General features: G+C 44.1%; 2 protein-coding genes across 11 annotated transcripts in view; one reads left to right on the top strand and one right to left on the bottom strand.

Moving 5' to 3' along the window:
• Positions 1-17,184, bottom strand: part of PIAS2 (protein inhibitor of activated STAT 2) — a 35,842-nt gene extending 18,658 nt beyond the window's left edge. For 5 of the 9 annotated variants that reach the window (XR_004746312.1, XR_004746310.1, XR_004746311.1 and 2 more), the window contains exons 1-3: positions 11,546-11,702; positions 3,139-3,613; positions 494-578 (exon numbers count right to left, since the gene is read on the bottom strand). Coding sequence is in view for 5 of the 9 variants with exons in the window: in XM_035310682.1 (XP_035166573.1) it covers positions 494-578; positions 3,139-3,613; positions 11,546-11,569 (584 nt within the window). In the remaining 4 variants the exon portion in view is untranslated. Of the gene's footprint in view, positions 1-493; positions 579-3,138; positions 3,616-11,545; positions 11,703-13,480; positions 13,490-13,830; positions 13,937-13,960; positions 13,979-17,066 lie in introns of those variants that run through there. The other 4 variants (XM_035310680.1, XM_035310678.1, XM_035310679.1 and 1 more) reach the window with 4 other exon arrangements.
• The window catches only part of KATNAL2 (katanin catalytic subunit A1 like 2), a 31,044-nt gene continuing 26,652 nt past the window's right edge, over positions 17,101-21,492 (top strand). The window contains exon 1 of one of the 2 annotated variants that reach the window (XM_035310673.1): positions 17,101-17,299. In XM_035310673.1, the coding sequence (XP_035166564.1) occupies positions 17,249-17,299 (51 nt within the window). In that variant the 5' untranslated portion in view covers positions 17,101-17,248. Of the gene's footprint in view, positions 17,300-18,838; positions 21,487-21,492 lie in introns of those variants that run through there. The other variant, XM_035310675.1, reaches the window with a different exon arrangement.

Raw genomic sequence — 21,492 nt, 5'->3', positions numbered from 1 at the left:
GTGTGTGACACCTCTGTTTAGGTACTACAAGTTACAGAGGACTTTAGGATTGCCATCTTCTCTCAACAGCTTACAGTAACAAAGAATGGTGCTGCCAGAGAGGGGTGAAAACAGTTTTTTTTGCCATACAAAAAAAAAAACTGCTCACATCACAGGTCCTGTAAGAACATGAATCCTGGGACAAAAAATAAAAACAGCCTTCCATTCCTGCAGTCAGGAAATGTGCAGGGGATAAGAGCCTACCATGTCTCTAAATAGTAACAATTACTGTTTCAAATAATTGTGAACTCCTCAATGGCATAAGATTTACCCAAATACACAAAATTTCTATGCTAATTCTGAAAGAAACCAGAACAGATTAATTCAACACAACTATTTGAGGATTGTCATCCCCCATCTGCAAATGATGGGATGCATCAAAAAATAAAAAAGAATCCCCTTGTCCTGAACTTTTGTACAAGTGGTTACCTATGCTATGCCAAACACTTCTTACCTGGAAATACAGATTTCTCTGACCTGCTGAGGTGTTAAAGCAAAGATAAAAAACTTCTCTTGGAACCTCTGAATACTGCTCTGTACTAGAAAAAGAGAGACAAGAGGAGGTTTAACCATGGTGATTAAAATAATTGATTAGAACAGGATCTGCAATTGAGTTTTTTCCTGAAACAAGGCACAAGTCACTTAAGAAGACAATCAAATTGTTGTTGAACTGCAAGCCACTGTCAACAGGAAAGCAATGAAACAAATCATTCAGCTATATTCAGATGGTTAATATCACATTACTTTTCAGTATTAAAACAGCTTGGCAAGCCGCACTGTAATCCTCAGGGGAAGAAAGATACAAACACAACAAACTATGACACTGGATACCTGGAGGAAGTACCACCAGAGAGGTGTTTACAGCTATTTTAAGGTACTATAATAGGAAAGTGTACAACAGAAGCTATTAATGGACAGCTGGAAACTTACTCAGTGTAGAAACAGCTAAAGGTAGCTAAGTTGTTGAGGAGGAAGGTAGGGAACAGCTCCTAATGCCAAAGAAGCCAGCTGGATGCTGCGTCTGGGAATACTCAGCACTAGACTCTGAGGAGGGGGCGTGTGTCAAAATAAAGGTAACTTTCATATCAGAATCCTACTTGTCTGTCAGTGATGGCAGGCAATAGTGTTTTTGTATTAAGGGTTCACAGTAGGTACATAGTCCTTTTCTATATCTTTTTGATGTGAAAAGTTAGAAATCTTAACCTGAAATAAAGGTAGACTGGACTTGTCCAACATTTTATAGTATCCAGCAAGGAGAACTAGCCTAAAAAATATCACCATTAAACCAGCCAAACTGAAGAGGTAGGTTGACACATACACTATAACATTCAGAGAAGAAGAATCTGCCTGGAAAACATACAGAAAAGAAAAGCCCAGGTGGAAGAAACACACACACAAGTTAAGCAATTCAAATAGAGTATCACGCACTCATGTGCACACTTTAGACAAATATTTCAAAATATTTGGGCACATTTAAAACGGAAATTGTTATTGTACCAAGTGTGGATTAAAGCTAAACCCTACATCCACACCTGCCCTTATGTCCTCATAAAAGAATACATATACACATCCCTTTCAGAAAGCTGCAGTGAAGCAGACTGTACTCCAAGCACTGACCTATGTGTCCCGTTTGATTTCTGAATTCTTAAACACACATTTGTTCCATATCCCAGCCACTCACATCTACTAACTTGGACTATGATCTACCCATATCAATCTGAAAATATTTATTAAGGAAGGGTTTATTTCAAATTTACTCATGAACCCAAGCTAAAGTCACTAATTCATTATTTACACAGCAAGCCATTCCTCACTTCTCATTCATCCACTCCTCACACAGAGCTGCAGCTCCAGCTGCTGCCATTTTCAGGTACTGTGTTCTGAGAAGAGTTTTAAGGCAAGCAGGTACTCAGTTACATTCCTCCTGTCCCCCTCAAACCCATCCAAATGTTTCAGGACCAGGTAGGTAATCCTACTTCTGTGAGAGCTGGGCAACATGCAGAGAGCCTATAGTTTCCAAGGGAAAAGAAATTTCATTAAACTTTATAACACAGTGACACCCTGATGAAGCATTCATTTTAAGAAGCAAGCATTTCAAAAGCTGAAGATAGCTGTTACAGATAGTTTTCCAGCATATTACTGCCACCTCCAGGTATCATGGAGAGGGACCCAAACCAGGGAGAGGAACCTTCTCCCTAAACAGGGTGTCGTGACACACAAGCACGAGTGACAATAAATAATGTAAGGAACACTTGCTAGTAATGCTTGCTGCTTTAGATAGTGGAGGATGACCAGCATATGCCTCACTTAGGTACAAGTCACAACCCAAGACACTTACCACTTACGAAACTAAAGAGTTTAGCAGGATGCAAACAGCTTGCAAAATGCTAAGTGTTTCTAAACCGTATTACTAAATCATTACAGAATATTTTCTACCCTACAAGGTAAAACAGGTTGAATTTCAAGCTTATTTCCAAATAAATATGCTCAAGAACATGGTGTTTGAATAAGCCAACTCAGCCTTCAGTTTGTTTGGAAGACAAAGATCCGCTCTGCATCTTCACCTGCAGCATGGCAACAACCAGCAGGCTGAGAAACCACCACTAACCAAGTACAAAATTCAACATTTGTTGCCCAAAGTATGTACCTTAGTGCAAGGTGCCAGAACCAGCAGAACTGTTGCAATGACATAAATACAAGCTAACAAACCAGTGAACTTGTTCTCCTTACACTGCAGGAATTTAACTACTGACCCTGAAACCTTTTCCCTGCTGGCCCTGACAGAGGTGTTCCTCCGTCCTATCAAACGGATACTTTAGGTCCAAATCATTCAGCTAGAAGTAACTTAATATTGAAAAGAGAGTAATGTTTATCTTTAAATCCATAGTATTGGCAGAACAGAATACTTTTTATTATTAGTAAAGTGAGGCTTGACACTTTGGGGAGCAAGATGTGGAGAAAAGGCAGAGCTAGCACTAGGAAGGGAAGGGAATTTCCACTTTTCCCCAGCTGGAAAAATATGTAAGCCTGGACTTCGTACTGTCATAAGCAATATCTGTCCTCCAAATTAAACAACCTGCAGTACTATTAAACACTTACCTAGACTTGTAGGTTTTATGAGCACATCTAGCACGTCATAAAAAGGCAGGCTTTTCAGCTGAACATCAGGATGAACAGGTGGAATTGGAGGGGATGGCTGCTGCATCTCAAAGTGAGCCTTAGTGTCTTGGAGGAGCACGGAGCTGACGGGGGAGGAAGGAGACTGAGGCGTGACTGAAGTAGAAGGGAGCGGGTGAATTCCAGCAACAGCCAGGTCAGGCTCCACGGGAGAGGAACTACTGTCCAAATTGAAAACGGCAGGTTTTATAGCCGATAAGTCTGAGAGTCCTTCAATCGTCCTTGGGTACCGACGCCTATAGAGTTCTCGGATTTTTATCTGAACTGCTGGGCTGCAGCCGCTCTTCAGTAAGTGCAGTGCCCTCATCAGGAGGTCATGTTTCCGTCCACTTTTATTACGTCCAGCAAAGCCCAACAACACTTGTAGTTCAGAAACACGAAAACTTGATACCATATTCTGGAAAGAAAAATCAAGAGAAGTGTAAGTGAACCAACAGTACAGCAAGTCATCCGTTCTGAAGGGCACAGTAAAGATCTAAACTTCCATCATTCCTGTTCCTCTGCAGTCATCTTAGATACTGCTACCCATACCCTTACCCAGAACAAGGGTACAGTTAGCTTAAAGCAAAGAAGTGACATGTCCAGGAAAGTTGAGTTTAGTTGTATTATTGATTTTAAAGACTTCTAATCATTTCCATTCTCAACATCAAAAAGCAATGCAATGCTATCTGAACTCCACAGGAAGCCAGAAGCATTGTCTGATACAAAACATCTCACATCATGAAAGAAAAAAAAAAGCAGGTGAATCAGTGTTATCATCTGTTCTCTAGCACATTTTAAGAAATAAAATAAGCAAGCATTTTAAGTTCTGCATAGCTTATTCTGAAACTTCCTTAATTTCAGGCAGCATATTAAATGCATGGCTGATCAGAGTGAGGCACATCAGGTTTCACACGTGAGAGAATGGCACAGCAAGACAGAAACTGCTTTAGAGTTACACCATTTCACACTAACTCACTGTTTAACCAATATAACTGATTCTACCAGACTGTGACAGAAAGCTTCCTGTCTTTTCATACCATGCTCTGGTACCATCTCAAAGATGACTTCAAAGGAAATAATGCTATTTATTTGGTTATTCAAGTTCATTGTGGAAGACCGTGAAGTTTATACACAGAAAGATTCTTATTAAAACAAGATGTACTACCCAAGAGAAAGTGGTTGTCTCCCTTGATCAGAACAGCTCAGTACACTGGCATAGGTGGATCCCTTGCACTTCTGTGAAAGAGCTTTCCATTCAGAGGTATAAAATCATCCAGATTCTCCTAGGCCATTTCCTTCCTATTTGGGTAGGACAGTCCCATTGTAACGAGAAGGTTAAGTTTTAAAGAACAAACATCTGGCTTTTATCTGCACTGCACCAACTCCAGATTCAAGGATTGACAGACAAAGGACTCAATGGAAGGCATGAAGTAGTAGAATCTGCAAGCATAACATGGATTTTTTAAAAGCTGTGTTGTTGACTGTTAACTAGTAGTCTAGCATAAAATACTTAAAGCTTTGGACATTGATTTCAGGAGGGATACAACTCTCAAAATGCAGTGCTTTGTGTTTATCTTCCCTCATCTCTCCAATGCAGAGTTTACATGGATGTAGTCTAACACAGATCCCATCTAAAACTGCAAATTCAACACAGCAGCGTTGCAGCCACTGTTGGCCCCAAAGGAGGCACAAACTCCCTGCTCCTTCCTGAACACCAAGGGGATCACTTCTCCAGGGAGACAGATCATGGAACTGAGCCAGATGAACACTCAGCTTGGGCCACTACTGGCAAACAGGTGCAAGCAACCAGGACCTGCCTTTTAAAAGGTCACATCAATTCACACATTCTAAAACATCTAAAATACCATGGTATTATTCCCACCACATACACTGTTTTCTCATTTTTGAGGAGACATATCTTATTTCAGATAGTGCATTTAAAGGTTTCCAGGCAGCCAGTTTGGGTACAGCGATGCTGCTGTCAGGAGGGGAACTGAGCAGTCTTCAGGCTGGTATTCCCCACAAAACCCCATCTATAAATGCACCACAGATAAAGCTGCTGGCAAAAGCGGTGCAAACTTTTGAAGAAGCCAACAGCAGATATCTTAACTTCATCCCAGCAACTTCCCTAAACAGAGAAACAATACAGGAGGAGGAGATGCAGACAAAATAAATGTGAAGATTGCAAGCAGCTCAAGGATGTTTCCGCCTGCCCTTCCCTTGCTATTCGTCCTTAGTCTCACAGGCAAGCAGGGTGAAAAAACTAAGTTTTTTGGTATTTTACAAATAATTGGAAGGATTGGAACAGCTTTGTAGTAAAGCCACATAAGACAAACTGTGGCAATTGTCAAAGATAACACTGATATTGAAGAATTTACTGAGAGCTTCATATTGTGTGCTGCCATAAATAGTGGCACAAGCTTCACAGCCACATCAACGCCTTTAATTCAGATGGAGACAGTAAGCATGATGCTGGATACCATAATCAGAATGCAAATGAATGAAATAACCTTTTACATTGAGATTAAGGAAAACAGCATGTCTTGCAAAATACTTTCTATTACTCTGACTGCTGCCTTCTGTGCGTTCCTGCAAGTTAATCAAGGTGAAATGTGCAGTCAATCATGCCTTGAAATGGCCAGCATTTTATGCAGAAATTCCACAAACTAGCATCTTGTTACTAGTTGGATTTCATTTTAGTAGAAGACACAGCCTGTCTTCAGTACCACAGTCAGCAAGATTTTAAATTGACACCTCCATTAAAGTGCTTGAGACTACAAAAATACATGGTTTTGTCCATCAACACAAAAATCTTACATGTGTTTTTGAAAGAGGAATCTTGCAAAAGTGAGTTTTACTGGAAATAATTAAACGATGTCTTTTGCAACATTTTTCCCTGTAAAACTGATGCTACTTTCCCTCTAAGGCAATTGCAACCGTGAGCATAAAGACAGAGCTAGTCTCATCCATGTAGTTTAGCTTATTATTCCATTTATAGACATATCAAAGTGGGTGCTTGTTATAATCAACAAGGTTTTATGGAGGCATAACATATGCTTAGGAGCATTTATAATCATAGTGCAAGACAGATAATCTATTTCCAACAAACCTTACCAAATTATTTTCTTTTGGGGGTTCCAGCAATATTGCAGAAGAGTGCAGCCTAGCTATTAACATGCTTTTCACATCACTGAATTAAGATGAGATGTTCAAGTTGTGTCATGTAAATGCCATCAATTTTCTCTTAAGAGAAATTCTTTACAGCTGCACAGCCCAATAAAAAGCTTTTTCAACACAGAAGACCAAAGCCATTTTATTTTTGCTGTCTCTCCATGAACACAAAGAATAGTTTGACAGAACTTTTAAAAAATTAAGAAACAAGACTGGATAATTCTAGTACTTTTATGCTCCGGAAACTTTCCCTCCCTCCCACCCCCCAAGATTCATACTTGAAGGTCAGATGTTTCATGAGATTCTGTTTCTTATTTTCAAATTTTAGCAACCATGATTCACAGGCAGAAACATTGTTCTGAAGCATTAAGCTGTAGGTGTATGTGGAATGGCATTCGTTTCAGAGGGATCATGATTTTAAGGAGTCCTGGAAATGCTGACACACCACTGAAATTACTGGCAGTCAAGCTTCAGAGCAAAGTAAAGGATGTAAAGCATCTCTAGAACAACGTCTGATCTCCATGCTCCCCTGGCCAAAGCTACCTATGATCTAACAGTCAGCGAGTGTACTTATATGAATGAACATAACATTCTTGAAAAATGTCTACAATAACCGCTGATAACTAGCTTCTAGGAAAATTGTAGCTGCTCAGGTAGCAAACCCCCACCTTTGAACCCAGAGAAGCAACACAAGCTTACTCAGAAGTTCTTGTCAGTCCCTGATGAAGAAGTCTACTTCAGCCCCACTGCCTACTGGACATGTCTGGAAGCTACAAAGGGAAGGAAGACACCAAGCATCAACCCTCACAAAGTCTCACTCCTGACTTTAAGCCCTTTTTGACCACCAATTACAGCAAAGAAGCACATTTGTAATGTCTTCTGCAGTAAGTTTGCATGCGTACTTATTTAGAGTGGGCTAGAAATTAGTAACACCAGTTAAGAAAAGCAACTCATTTCTTCAGATGAAAATCTCTGTGATGACTCCAGATAAAGATTTAAATGTAGTCAGGAAGCTGATGTAGCTATAGATGAAAAACTGAAAGTCCAAAGAACAAAGACATCCCCAGTTAAATTTGTATCAGCAAGCAAGCAGCATATTTCTTCAGATCTGGTCTGTGCTAACAGTTGGTTCAAACAGCATGACCATTAGGTCCTCAGAACTGCAAGGACTTTTTACTTCAAACCAACTCTAGCCTGATTCCTAAATTTGACATTAAAAGTCCAGACAATTTGCATGTACCCAATACCACAATGAACATCAGTATTTGGCTTAGGATTTTCAATATTCACACAAGTCCCTCAAAACAAAGCTTGACTCATTTCATTGCAATCCCATTTTTTAAGCCCCATAAACTATATTGCCTCTTTCTTCCCCCCATCCCTATCTCAGCACAACCATTATCATTAGTTGTTAATTATCCTGCATGCAAGAAACTTTTAAATTACCACAATAGCCCTCACTGGTATGAATAAGTAACTACACATCTAGAAAGCACAGAAGAAGTGAAATACAAGTGCAAGATAACCTCTGATAAAATACTGTTAATAGCTTATCATAATACCCTGTTACTTAACACACTGAATACTAATTGTAGCCTAAAGACCACTTGTCACCGACAAACTTGTCAGTATTTATTCTGCCTGTTCTTCCATCATTTGATGTTTACCCCCAGATTAACATGTAGAGCTTGACTTCTACATCAGCATCCCAGACTGGTAGGCATTTAACAAAATGGGATGGACCCATCCAAAATGAACCAGTGCAAAGCAGATTTGGCAAAAGGGCACATGAAAATAACTATTTTCTTCCTGGCTAACAATTTAGAATCCAAGTTTTAAAATATAGGCTTATGTCTGCAACATAGTACAGGTACCAGTTTGAATGCTACTGTTGACAAGACTTAAATAGGTTGTGCACCCACAAGGGCCCTCTCTGCTGCATGCTCCCCATCTCTCCCATTCCTCAGGAGCAATGAAGCACTTTGCTGCGTTCCTGGCACGAAGGACAGTGCTAAGTATGACTTCTCTTGGCAAACAGGCAAAACTCTGTCCCCTCAGACCAGCAGAGAAGTCAGAGGAGTGACAAGACACGAAGCATGCTGTGAACGAGAGGTCTAAGAGCAAGACTTCAATTTCTGTACTCAAATACTGAGCCATATAGCTCCCATATTTAATCACTTAAATATTGGATGTGTAAGAGCAACAATTTTAAGTGTGACTTTCATCATTTATAAACCCTGAACTAGTAAATTTTGTGGACTTTCCTCGCTCTAGGTTGTATGAGCACACTTTCATCTCTTCTCAATGAAGTGTCTTTTCTGAACAGCCATGAAGCCAATCACTAGTGTCACACAAATTAGTTCTGGCAGAGGCATTTGCCTAAAGAGGTTTTGTTTTCCATAAAGATGGAAACTAACACATTATTTGAAAATCCGATTAAATGCCAAGTATCAGACTGCTGCTGTTATCTTCTAAACCAGGAATCAGCAACAGTTCAAGGATAGAAAGCACAATGGACTGGTTACCAAATAGTCAAGATGCCAGCAGAAACTCAGGACCCAAGAGATGTTCCCCCTCCAAGGAATAACATGAAAACAATCCTCTTATCCACGGTATTTTCTGGGACACAAACCATAGCTTCAGGCTAAATCTCAGTGAATTCAGAATTTGGTGGGAGCTGGAATCATGTTCTCACAAAAGGCTCTCAGAAGGAGCTGTAGTTCATGCTCCTGGGTGTATTCTGTTCAAAAAAACCCAAAGCATCCACACAATACCTTGTGCCTCCACACCACAGGCTGCAGATGTCTGTGCCACATCCACCTTTGTCCATGTAACCCCTTTGACATTTGTCAGGCTTAGTGAAGATTATGGATAAAGGCATGAGCCATGGTTAAAAACATCTGTGACCAACGGGTCTAGAAGTTGCATCTCTAAACACACACAAAAGTTGTGCTCACCACATCTTCTCTGCAACTTAATATTCCAGAAACTGGAACTTACAGAATGCAATAAACGCTACTAATTAATTGGGGGTTATCTGAAGTAAATTCTCTCTCTAGATTTAAGTCCCCAAATGCAAGCCTTGCACTGTATGTTTTCATCAATATCTTAGAAAAAAAGCAACAGCAGTTACAGCTACTCCTGAATCCTTAAACAAACCTAAAGATTTTCAGAAGGCTTGATGTAACAGCAGGTTCCTCTGAATCTGTTTTCTTCCACTACAGCCACGTCCCTTTGGCTCACAGCCCCCAGAATTTTTATTTTAAAGATCCAGAGGATGGCAGGGATGGTACTAACAAATATTAAGATAATCCTTCACCTTGACAATAGAGAAAAGCTGCCCCATATATACCCTTCATAAAAAAAAAAAAAAAAAAAAGAGAGAACTCTGACCTCCTGCCTTTATTAAGTCCTGAACAACTTAATAAAATAAATTTAACTCTTCAAATTGCCCCGGTGGCCTTTTATAAGTCATGCAGAGATCACATACTACAGGAAACTGCAATGAACGTGACAGCAAACAATACTGCCATAAAAATATCCCATGTTATTCTATGAAGCAGTAGTTTAAGATCACTCCCAAAGATCAAGTAATATCTGGTAATATCTCCTCTTTGACCAAAAGCAGTCTGAAGTGAAATAAACCCACAAGCCAAGTTCAAGCCAAACATATCCTCTTTCCAAAAAAAAAAAAAAAAAAAGTGTGGGGGGGGACACGACAACTTAACCTCAGTAAAGGCCTCAAAGACATGGGGCAATCTACCATATTATCTTCCAGAAAATATCAGAGCTTTCCCAAAATGGACCATCAACTGCACAATGACCAGACATTTAGAGAAGCTCCAGCCTAGTGCACTCATTTCCAAGGCACTCCAGGTTACTAGTAAGATGAATGGAAACACCAGGAGGCATCTGTTTAGACTAGCACTTTTTTTTTTTTAAAGAGCTGATACTTTATTTCCAGTGAAGAAAAGAGAGTTTTGAAGTTGGCCTGAAATCCCATTCCCTTTCCCCCTCCGTATTTCCTGTGATACTTTTGGCAAGCACCTCAGATGCATACAATCTTAAAGGCATGTAGGTACCCAATTCCAAACTGTCAACACTTAGGCGTATCTAGATAAAGGAGCACAGTGCTTCGGAAAAACGCAAATCATGGCCCTGGCTCAAACCTCAAGAAGGGCTACAAAAAGGAGAGCAATCCCTGCTAGAGTTAGCAGCAGGGGTTTAGCCACCTCCAGAGCTACTACACCCTCTGAGAGCTCTTAAAAAGCAGGCTGCAAGTGAGTCAGAGCACTAAGCAAGAAAACATGCACGCACAAATTAAAAATAACCTTTTAACAACTAAGGGGAAAAAAATAAGGCATGCTTCTTAAACCCAAGATTGAGATAGAGCACTGTTTTCTCCAGCAAGGAAACGCAGCTCTCTCCATGAGGCGCTCGTGACCGAGCTCCTCACCTACACCAGGGCAGCGTTAAAGCTGAAGAAGCCCTAGCGCAGGGAATTCTCTGGTGGTTGCAGCACATTTCCCACCGTTGATCAGACTATTAGACCTCAGACCTTTCTCTGCACAGAATCCTAACTCAGCAGCCCACATTACACTGGCTTTCATTCTTCCCGCACCAGAGTTGGGGAAGGCTTGGGCATCCGTGAGGTATTCGGTCGGCAGTGCTTCTGCAGGTGGGGATGCGGGGCAAGGGCAAGGCTTCCCTCCCCACCAAAGGTGCCAAAAACCAAAAAACATGAAGGAAGAAGGAGGGAAGAAATGCGATAAGCGCCGCAGCCAGCTCTTTGTGGACACACCTAAACCCCCGAAGGACACCCCCCGCCGGAGTCTGTCACGCAAGAGCTGTAACATAAAAGGTTAAAGCCAACATGTCTGCGAGGAAATACAGCAATCCGTGCTTCCCGGCGGAGACGAGCCCTGTGCCGCCTTCCAGCCCGGTTCGGGCCAGGGGGAGCCGCCCCGGCTTCTAAAAAAGATGTCGGGAGGGGGAGGAAGGAAAAAAAATAAGATAAAAAATAAAGGAATAAAGCGGCCCCGCTTCCTCCCGGGGAGGTCGAAGGCAGCCCCGGACGGAGGCCTCTCCTCCCGGCGGGGAGAGGCCGGGGTAAAGCCCACGCACCCCCCAGACGGCCGGGCGACATGTCGACCCCGCCGCGCCTCTCCCTCCTCACCCGCAGCTCCTCGAAATCCGCCATTTTCTACCCGCGCCTTCTCCCGCCGCCGCCGCCGTCGCCGGGCCCCGCCGCCGCCGCCGCCGCCACCACCATCGTGCACCCGGTGCGCGCCCCCGCCACGTGACGGAGGAGGGCGGCTCCGGCGGGGGAGGGGGGGGGGGGGGGTTGAAGAAAAATTTTTTAAAAAAAGGCAAAAATTAAAGGCCTCAAGCCGGCCCCCGGCCGCGGGGAGGCAGGGAGAGGGCGGCCCGCGGGACGCCCAGCAGCTGCGGACCTGCCCCGCCTCAGGGCGAGGGGCTCCGGGGGGCGTTGCTGTGAGGGCGCCCGGCGCCATCCCGCACCCCCGGGGGCTGCTTTTTGCCCCAAATTAAGGGCGCCGTCCCGCAGCCCCGGGCGCTCCTTCTTCCAAAATTAAGTTTAAAAGACGTGTTTGCGTGCTTAGGTACCCTTTAGGAACCCTCTCGGTCCCGCATTTCAGTCATCACCATCCTAAATATGCACACATCCTACTAGACCTCATATGCAACTTAAGCAGAGTTATTCACCAAAAGCTCATGTAGACTCGTGGTTCTAGAGTATTAAATGAGAAGATCTGACTCCAGCAGTAATTTTACAGCTTTCCTAGTTTTGACCATCTAACCCAAAACACATCGTTTGCGTTACAGTGATAATGTGACACATTTTATTAATAAAAAATGAGGCAAAAATGTCACTGGCAGTAAACTTCAAAATTGGATAATGGGTTTCCTGCTGTAAGGGAAACACTGAGGCATTTACAGAAAAATAAACATTGAGGTGCAGCTGAGAATACTATTTTCAAAAGCAGCCAGAGATCATTATCTAGTCACAATAATTACCTAGTCACAATATTCAGTTTCACTGGCAACCAAACCATTAAACCAAACAACTGATTTATTCCAATGAGAAGCAAAAACTGAGCCAACAAGCAGGCAAGCATCCAAACCGACTGAAACAAGAAGCTGGAGAAACACTGGAAGAAAAAAGGTCTGAAATACAAAATACGCTTTCCTGTACAAACCAAAAGGCAGCACTTTTTTGTGAAGCTGACAGGCTCAGAGCAGTGACTAAGCCACAAAATACCTCAGAACAAATTGAGTGCACCAAGCCAGGAACCTCTTAACAGGCAAAGTCCAGCTTCGCTAGGAGGTATTCTGGCAGACAGTTTTGGAAACTGATAGCAGAGGCGATTCTGGCACGCTGGGGCAGCACAGAAATGAAAGGGTATCGCAGGACTCCAATACATATCCCCACTCAGCACAGCTGTCAATAAACTTCTCAGCTTTTATAGCAGGTATTGATGCCCGCCATACATGCTAGCTACTCAATATCCCTACAGGATGCAGTCACGTTGGAATTCAATAATTAACATTGCTACCGGTAATTTTGCAATAGTCATTTGAGGCAGGCTTTCCTCTTTATTTATTATCAGCTGGTCCAGGGCAAACCCCTTCGTTTTAAAGTGCTAAAGCTTTAAACCATAAGCTTTAAACCACAGGCAGCTAGTCCTTGACTACACAAACTGATCCTATACTTGGTCTTGCAATGGTCATTTCCTTGATGATTTAAACATAAGGACTTCTGTATTTCCAAAGCCTTTTTTTTTTTTTTTTTTTTTTTTAAATCAAAGGGAGGAATTTGCAGCTTTCAGTCTAATAACGTGTGCTCTCTGACACACCATTGCACAAGTTCAACTCGGTGAACTAAGCAAGTCCATCAGACATTTCTTTTTCCCTGCATTCCAATACCAGACTAAAGAGTCAATCCACAGGTTAGGGTTCTTAGATCATTAAAGCACCCAGCAGCACAGGCCAGACCAAAGCTTTCTCTCTTCTTTCAGAATACCCTCACATCTTTCTTCCTTCAAATGCACATGGAAACAGCAGTGTTCAAACTCACACCAGAGCTAGATATTTCTTTTCTCACTTACACTCACCACTCAAATCATAACCAAATCTTTAAACCTCCCTATTTATCTCACTCCCCATATTCACTGAGATAACAGCAGAAAGATTAAAGTTTGTGTTTTAATGCGACACAATCACAAGATAACCTTACTTGACTGCCTATCTGTAATTTTTCAATTAAAGAAAAGTAGTTTTTTATTTGTTTGTTTGTTTTCCAGCCCCAGTTTTCCTTTACAATCTTTCTGCTAGTTTTTATGGGGGTCATACCCTTGAGAAAACAATTACTCCATACTGCTTAAACTTTTTGCTAGGGCCCTACAGCAAAAGCAAAAGCAAAAGACACAGGCCTGTCTTCCCTCCATTATCCTGTCTCCAAACCAACATTTCTCTCAGATCTCCCTCTTCTGAGATTTCCAGTAACTAGAATCCATCTCTCTTTTTGCTCTAACTCTTCACTACAGATTTTTTAAGACTTTCACACTTAACCAATCACCTCAGACAGTGAGCCACCTTAGCTAGCAACTTACCAAAGTTTCAGCCTTTCCAACAGTTTTCTTTCTACTAAACTTTGAAATGACCTACCTCAAACATCAGACATTCTTCTAGCTTCCAATGCCTCTCATGGTGCTTTTTATTATACCTCTTCTTCCAATGCCTCTTCTTTCTCCTCCTAGAACCCCCCACCACAACTCCTAAAGCATTTCCCTCAATTCTTTCTGCATGTGTATGATTTGCAGAAGAAGCTGCAGAACTAGGTGTGGCACTAGCCATCAAAAGAGCAGCCAATTTGTAGCCCTATCCAGCAGGGTATCACAGCGGTAGTTGGTTTGTTTTTCTAATAAGCTCTAATTAGGGTAAGATACTAAAGGTAAAGATATTAAAGAGAACTATCCCTAGGACTGAGCCCAGGGCCAGTACTGGGGCCAGTTCTCTTTAAGATCTTTATCGATGATCTGGACGAGGGGATCGAGTGCACCCTCAGCAAGTTTGCAGATGACACCAAGTTAGGTGCGTGTGTCGATCTGCTCGAGGGTAGGAAGGCTCTGCAGGAGGATCTGGATAGGCTGCACCGATGGGCCGAGGTCAACTGCATGAAGTTCAACAAGGCCAAGTGCTAGGTCCTGCACCTGGGGCGCAATAACCCCAAACAGAGCTACAGGCTGGGAGATGAGGGGTTAGAAAGCTGCCTGGCAGAGAAGGACCTGGGAGTATTGGTTGATGGTCGCCTGAATATGAGCCAGCAGGGTGCTCAGGTGGCCAAGAAGGCCAACAGCATCCTGGCCTGTATAAGAAACAGCGTGGCCAGCAGGGCCAGGGAAGTGATTGTCCCCCTGTACTCGGCTCTGGTGAGGCCGCACCTCGAGTACTGTGTTCAGTTTTGGGCCCCTCGCTACAAGAAGGACATGGAGGTGCTCGAGCGAGTCCAGAGAAGGGCAACGAGGCTGGTGAGGGGTCTGGAGAACAAGGCTTACAAGGAGCAGCTGAGGGAGATGGGCTTGTTCAGCCTGGAAACATTTACTTTTTAAATTAACACCAAAGAAAGTAGATGAGAAATTGTAATCAAGTGATGCTGAACATCTTCCCTTCTTCTGTTAGCTTTAGAGGGGCATATAGAACTTTACAGGCCCACTTGTTTGCACTGCTGTCTGTAAAAATTTGGGCTTTGACTAGAGACAAGATGTTCTGAGTAGGATACTTGTTATTGGAAAGAAATCTCCACGTGGGTGCTTCGTATCTGCACTTTCTGTTGCCCCGCTAATTGACAAAAACAGAGCTTAGACAGGACGTAATATTGTATTCGTTATATCAAGACATGCGGTGAAGTTATACATATATAACTTATGAATTATTATATATATATTAGTATATTATAATTATTATAATAAATAATTATATATGAAGAGATAGCAGCCTAAGTAAGTATGGTTAATACCGGACTGAAATGTAAATTAGAAATCTAATTTACTCTTCTCTATTTTTTTAATATTCTAATCATTTCTGATGATGAAATATATGTTAATTAATTTACTTGCTTACCCTAGTATACTAAGGAGATACAGCTATATTTTAGTTATTAGCATACAAGTGAAATATTTAAATGCTGACTATGAAGTTGTTTACCAGACCATTGTTATTTTTATTAAACGTCTATTGAATTTGAGGCCTAGATGAGTGCCCTAGCAATGTCTTTTGTAGGCTGTTGAATTGCTTGTGAACACCCTGATCCTGACAGTCAATGCTAGTCGGATACAGCAGTCTGTCCCTGCAGATTTAACTGCGAAGGACAGGCTTGAGCTATCATGGGTGTTTCACAGTCCTGAGAAAGGCCTCCCTGACTGCGGATGTACATTTGTCTCTAAAGACAGTTTGGAAGATTCTTTCAGAAACATATGAAAATTATCCTCAAGTCTGTGTTCTACGGATCTGAGACTCTCTTTTTCCATCAAAACAGCACATTAAGATGCCTCTACCCTTTTAAAAGAGATGTAGAAAACTCTCTCCAGTCAAGCAAAGCCTATTCTCTCAACAGTAATGATATGATCTTGGAAACCTAATTGGGATGACATGAATACTAACTTCAATTACAGGAACTTCTCTTTCAGAGCCATAAAAGAAAAGTACCCAATAATGGAAAATGAACCCATTACCTATTCTACTGCAGCATTAACGCCACAACAGAAAGTCTAGTAAGAGGGGACCGAAGATGGATACTGCGATATTAATCTGATCCACTTTGAAAAGACCATGCTTTATGGGAAAAATTTAATTAAAAATATATGTATTAAATTACATGCGTAACAGGATTATAGTGCAACATGTGAGTAGCTCTGCTGGCTGGACAGTTAACATCTCATGAAGTCACATTTTTGCTTGGACGTCCCTGAGAGCAGGACATATTGAAAGGAGAGTTTTAACAAGAGGTATGTGGAATTCAAGGTAAGTAGTGAAACAACCTTGGGGGATTAGAAATCTTTTGTTGGTACACACCAAATCGGAAATGTTTAAGAGAAGTTAAACTACAAACAGGGCTGCAACAAAAGGACGAGGGCTGTGGGGGAATCGATGATTGCCCTGAGGAAACACTGTTTGGATGTCGAGAACGAGGTGCAGAGCAAGCGTAGGGTGGGACGTGAAGAAATTCGAGGTTTCACTGTCAGGCAGCAGCCTGTTGAGCTGTTGGCCTCCAAGGAACAGCAGGTTTTGAGGAGAGGAGGTGCACCTGCAGCCATCCCCGGGGGAAGCACTGGTGTGCAGGGGGCAGAGGCTCAGCACCAGCGGCCTCCACGTTAACGCCCGGCACCGTGACAGGACCCGCCCAGGTGAGCGGGACGTGCCTAACGCTGCGCGGGGCTGCCTGGCTTTATTTTGTAGCGCTTTGCTTTGTGTTGGCATGGGTGGTTTTATTTTGCCTCGATATGCTTTATTTTGCTTTGTCTTGCTTTACTTTCCCTTGGCTCGCCTTCTGTGGGCGGGACCGGCCCGCCCGCCAAAACACCCCACCACACCGTTCAGGTAAGCCCGGCGGCGATTGGCCAGCCCCGCTACCAGCCCCGCCTTCCTTCCCCACGGCGATTGGCTATCCTTCAACCTACCGCCTCCTTCTCCATATCCCATTGGCTAGCTCTCCGAGCAATCTTGCACAACCCGGCGCGCCGATTGGCTGCGGGAGGGCGAGCCGGTGGCGGCGGGCCTCGGCGGCTTGTGACGGCCGGTGGCTGCCGGCTGCTGGCTGCGGGGCTCTCCGCGGACCGCCCCCTCCTCGGCGCCCGCCGCGATGGAGCTGCCGTGCGGGGCGCTGCGAGCCGCCCGCCACGCGAGGGAGGCGGTGAGGGCCTGGGGCCGGCGGGCCCGCGTGGCCCCGTTGCTATGGGAACGGGAGTGGCGGCTCTGCGCTTGCGCGGGGGAGCGGGGCGCAGGCGCCTGGGGGATGATGGAGGGTCCGGCGCCATCATGGCGGCCTGCGGGGGAGTGGAGTGGGCCCTTATGGGGCAGGGGGGGAGGCCTGTGGGGCCTGGAGGGGGCTCTTATGGGGTCTGGGGGGACAGAAGGGAGCCTCGGGGGGTCCTTATGGGGCCTGAGGGGGGAGGGGGGGGGAGCTTATGGGGTCTTTATGTGATCTGAGGGGAGCCTTATAGGGCCTGAGGGGTTCTTACAAGGCCTGAGGGGTCCGTATGAGGTCCGAGGGGGGGATGAAGGGAGCCTGAGGAGGCAATGAAGGGAGCCTGAGGAGGCCCTTATGCGATCTTTGGGGAGAGGAAGGTTGCCTCGGGCGTTCTCTACGGGGCCTGGAGCGGTCTGAGGGGCGGGGCTTGGGGGGGGGTTCTAATAATAGGGCCTGGGGGTGTTCTAATAATAGGATCTGGGGGGGGGGGGTGCAAACTAATAGGGCCTGGGGGGGGCACAGAGCTGCAGGAAGCGGGCCTAGTGCCGTGGGCAGTCTCAGCAACAGCGGTGGGCCCAGCTTTCCATAGGAGTGGGGGTCTTCCCATGTCCATCCTGCTCGTTTCCACTCTGTTTGTGGGGGAGTGTCCCTGGTGGTGTCCCTTCATCAGAGCACCACAGGCTTCTTTGTCCCCTGTCCGTGGTAGGAGCTGGTGCAGTGAAGGGAACAAGCCCACATGCCTTTCTCCCTCTTCCTCCCACCCATTTTGCAAAAAGCTTGGTCTTCCCTGCTGTGCCTTCATCCCGCAGGTGAGGATGGGTCAAGGCTCCAGGAAGCCCAACAGCAGCATTATTTTGTTGTATTTCTTAACCTGATCTTTTGTCTCCACCTGCTGGCCAGATTGAACTGATAAGCAGCAGGGCTGTGCTGCAGGAGTGCCAAAAACCTTTCCCCCAAAATCAGTATCATAGAATGGATTGGGTTGGAAGCGACCTCAAATATCATCTAATTCCACTTCCCCCACCACCATAGGCAGGGACGCCATGCACTAGATCAGGTTGCTCAGGGCTTTATCCAGCCTGGCCTTGAACGCCTCCAGGGATGGGGCATCCACAACGTCTCTGGGTCACCTGTGCCAGGGCCTCACCACACTCACAGTGAAGAATTTCCTCCCAATGTCTAGTCTAAACCTCCCCTCTTTTCAAGACCATTCCCCCTTGTTCCATCTTTACATACCCAAGTAAAGAGTCCTTTTCCACCCTTTAAGCCTCCTTTAAGTATTGAAATGCAACTATAAAGTCTCCCCAGAGCCTTCTCTTCTCCAGGCTGAACAACCCCAGCTCTCTCAGCATGTCTTCCTAGGAGAGGTGCTCCAGCCCTCTGATCATCTTTGTAGCCCTCCTCTGGACTCGTTCTAACAGGTCCACATCCTGCTTGTGCTGGCACCCTGTGGTGTGCACCATTTCCTGCTGGCACGGCATTAATCTGACAAAATGTGGTTGCTGGGAGCAGTTTGGGGACTGAGGTGTAGGTTATGTCAGCCTCTTGGTTTAGCAGGTTAGCAGATGATACACGTATTTACCTCGGAATGGGAGTCTCCGTGTCACTCTCTGTCTGAGCCCAGATGCCAACCACCAAGGAAGGTGCCCTGAGATGGGTACTGCAATGGTGTTAACACGCAGGACGGCAAGACATGGGCTGGGCAGGCAGGGGAAAAGGGAGATGGTTTGCAACCTCACCAGCGGGGATTTGGTGAGCCTTGCTGCTAGGGCTGGTTTTGACTACTAAATGCAGAAATGTCTCTATGAACTGGAATTCAAGAATTCCTCCTCCTCAGCTGGACCACTGAGTTTGTGTTGGTTTGATTTACAAGCTGATTTCTCTGTTCTGCCAAAAGGCAGAATGGATGGGAAAGATGGGATTTCGTAGTATGCAGGGTGGATAAGAGGTGTTTGTATTCTGTACAGGGGCAGAAATTTGAAGCCTGCTTTGTTTAAGCCCATCAGCTGAGGTGCCAAGAGGAGTGGCTTTTTTTTTTATTCTTGTTTTAAGGTTCTTGACTTATTTTTCTGTGGATAGAGCCTAGGAACATAATTTCTGATTTCTGAATACCAGTATTGCAGTTCTGTATCTAAAAATTAGGCCACTGCATCTTTGATTTGTATCACTAAATGTCTGGAGTTTCTGGTTCCCCAGTCCTGTACCTACCTATGGGGCATTTTTTTTCCCATTAATATGTGTTGTAGAATGGAGAGATTATTGTTACCTACCATTTTTGGGAAAACTGTTTCAAGAAATAAACTATATTACGAACAGAGTCCAGTAGAATAATTTCATTCCAATCCCAGCTATTTAATGGTAATAAGTACAGGGTATGAACATTTGCTTAGCTAAATATTTTATTAGCTTGAGCCATATTCGTTTGTTGCAGTGATACAAACCAGCCTTTCCCTCGCCTCAGTCTGTTTTTCTCTCTGGTCAGTGTGTTCTGATGGACCCTTTAGCAGCAGGATTTTCTGGTCTGGCCAAAGGGAGCAGCTGGCATCAAAGAGAGGCAGAGGAACACACACGTCCCTCGCAGGAACATGCAGCCTGTGCCTTGAGCTTCACCTTCCAACTAGAAACAAGAGCCATACCTGAGATGCTGCCCCTCAGACTGGGAGGGTGGTGGTGGGGAGGAGTGGGACAGAGGTGCAGACACAAGGAAGCAGCACTTTGGCTTCGCCAGAGCTGTGCTTCTTGCTTGTCTTACGACTCTGTGTCTGTACTGGTAAATGCTTGGCTCTGGAGTTGGGAGAGAAAAGGAGCAACATGCGTGGCTGGGAAGGGAGAGGGAAACTGGTTTGCAGGGAAAAAAGCAGGAATGCTGATCTGAGGCCCCAAATGGAAGAAGGATGGACTATTCGTTTCACACAGACGTGAGATCTCATCAGAGAAATTTCGTAATAATGATGTGTATGCTGTACAACTCTATGGCTATTCACAGCAACTCAGTGTAGCTGTAAAATCGCAGAAATTTGTTTTGTGAGGCATCTCACTGGCTTTCATTGCCATGTAATTTCTATGTTTGTCCTGTAAATCACAAAATCTCAAAAGCAATATTACTGCAAACTGTCGTGTAACTTAGCAAATTCCTACAAATAAGTAGGAGAGTTAATGCTTATTAATTGGTAAACTCAGCGTTCTAAATTTGTATTGTTTAATAACTTACTGTACCAAATGCCATTTGTTTTAATGCATTTTTCATAAATGCATTTTGCTTCAAATTAGTGAGGTCTTGGCAATGTAAAACCTGACTTCAGCAGTGGTTTTCATAGAGGAGGGAGGTAATAGTACTCTGCGAGTGGCATTCGTGGAAAGCCACTAACACTGGAGCATGAATTTGTGAACAACAGCATGTAACTACTGCAAAAGGGGAGGAATTGGAAGATTTTCAGTGCACCAGACTCAAATTTTAACATCTTTAGATTTTAATTGTAATACCTCTCAAATGCATCCTAGTGTTATTAGTAGGACAGCTATAACTTCTGTTGTGAGCTTGCTGTATGTTTTTAATTATGAAAGCTATTTGTAATCCCTGTTGAGAAGCTTTGCCAACTCAATTGTTTGCAGCAGCCTTGTGTAATTTGGAAGAGAGAACAGCCTAAAGAAGCATCTTTTCTTTGTGCTGGGAAATTCTATTCAATAGCAGCCAACTTATACATTGTTTAAAACTCACCATTTCCCTTCTCTGCTCGTGTTTCAAAAATATTGTCAGCATGCCAAACAATAATTGAACCTTCTAAAAACGCTGGCAAGGCTTCAGTTATAACATGCAAAGGACTAGGGGAGAGGGAAAACTGGGGGTAGGGTGCGGTGGAGTCCATGATGCCTCAGTTATGTTCGCCCTCCTGGCTCATGGGGTCAGCTTGCACTTGCCAGGGGTCACAAAGGCCCAGGAGGGGAGAGGCACCATGTGCTTATCATGATGAGGTCTTCCCTGATGTGGTTATAGAGCTAACTGCTTGCCTCTTCGATGAATCCCTAATCACAGACCCCTCTGAAGTCATCTTAGTGAGTTGTGACCTCAGCTGGATGTCCAAGGGCGAAACATTACAGCGGTAGGGTTGTAACTTTCGAGTTTCTCAACTGTGAGT

Source organism: Oxyura jamaicensis, chromosome Z, assembly GCF_011077185.1.
Source record: "Oxyura jamaicensis isolate SHBP4307 breed ruddy duck chromosome Z, BPBGC_Ojam_1.0, whole genome shotgun sequence".
In the NCBI taxonomy this organism is placed as follows: domain Eukaryota; kingdom Metazoa; phylum Chordata; class Aves; order Anseriformes; family Anatidae; genus Oxyura; species Oxyura jamaicensis.
Note: the sequence above shows the minus strand (reverse complement) of the source record. Positions and strands in the feature narration are given on the sequence as shown.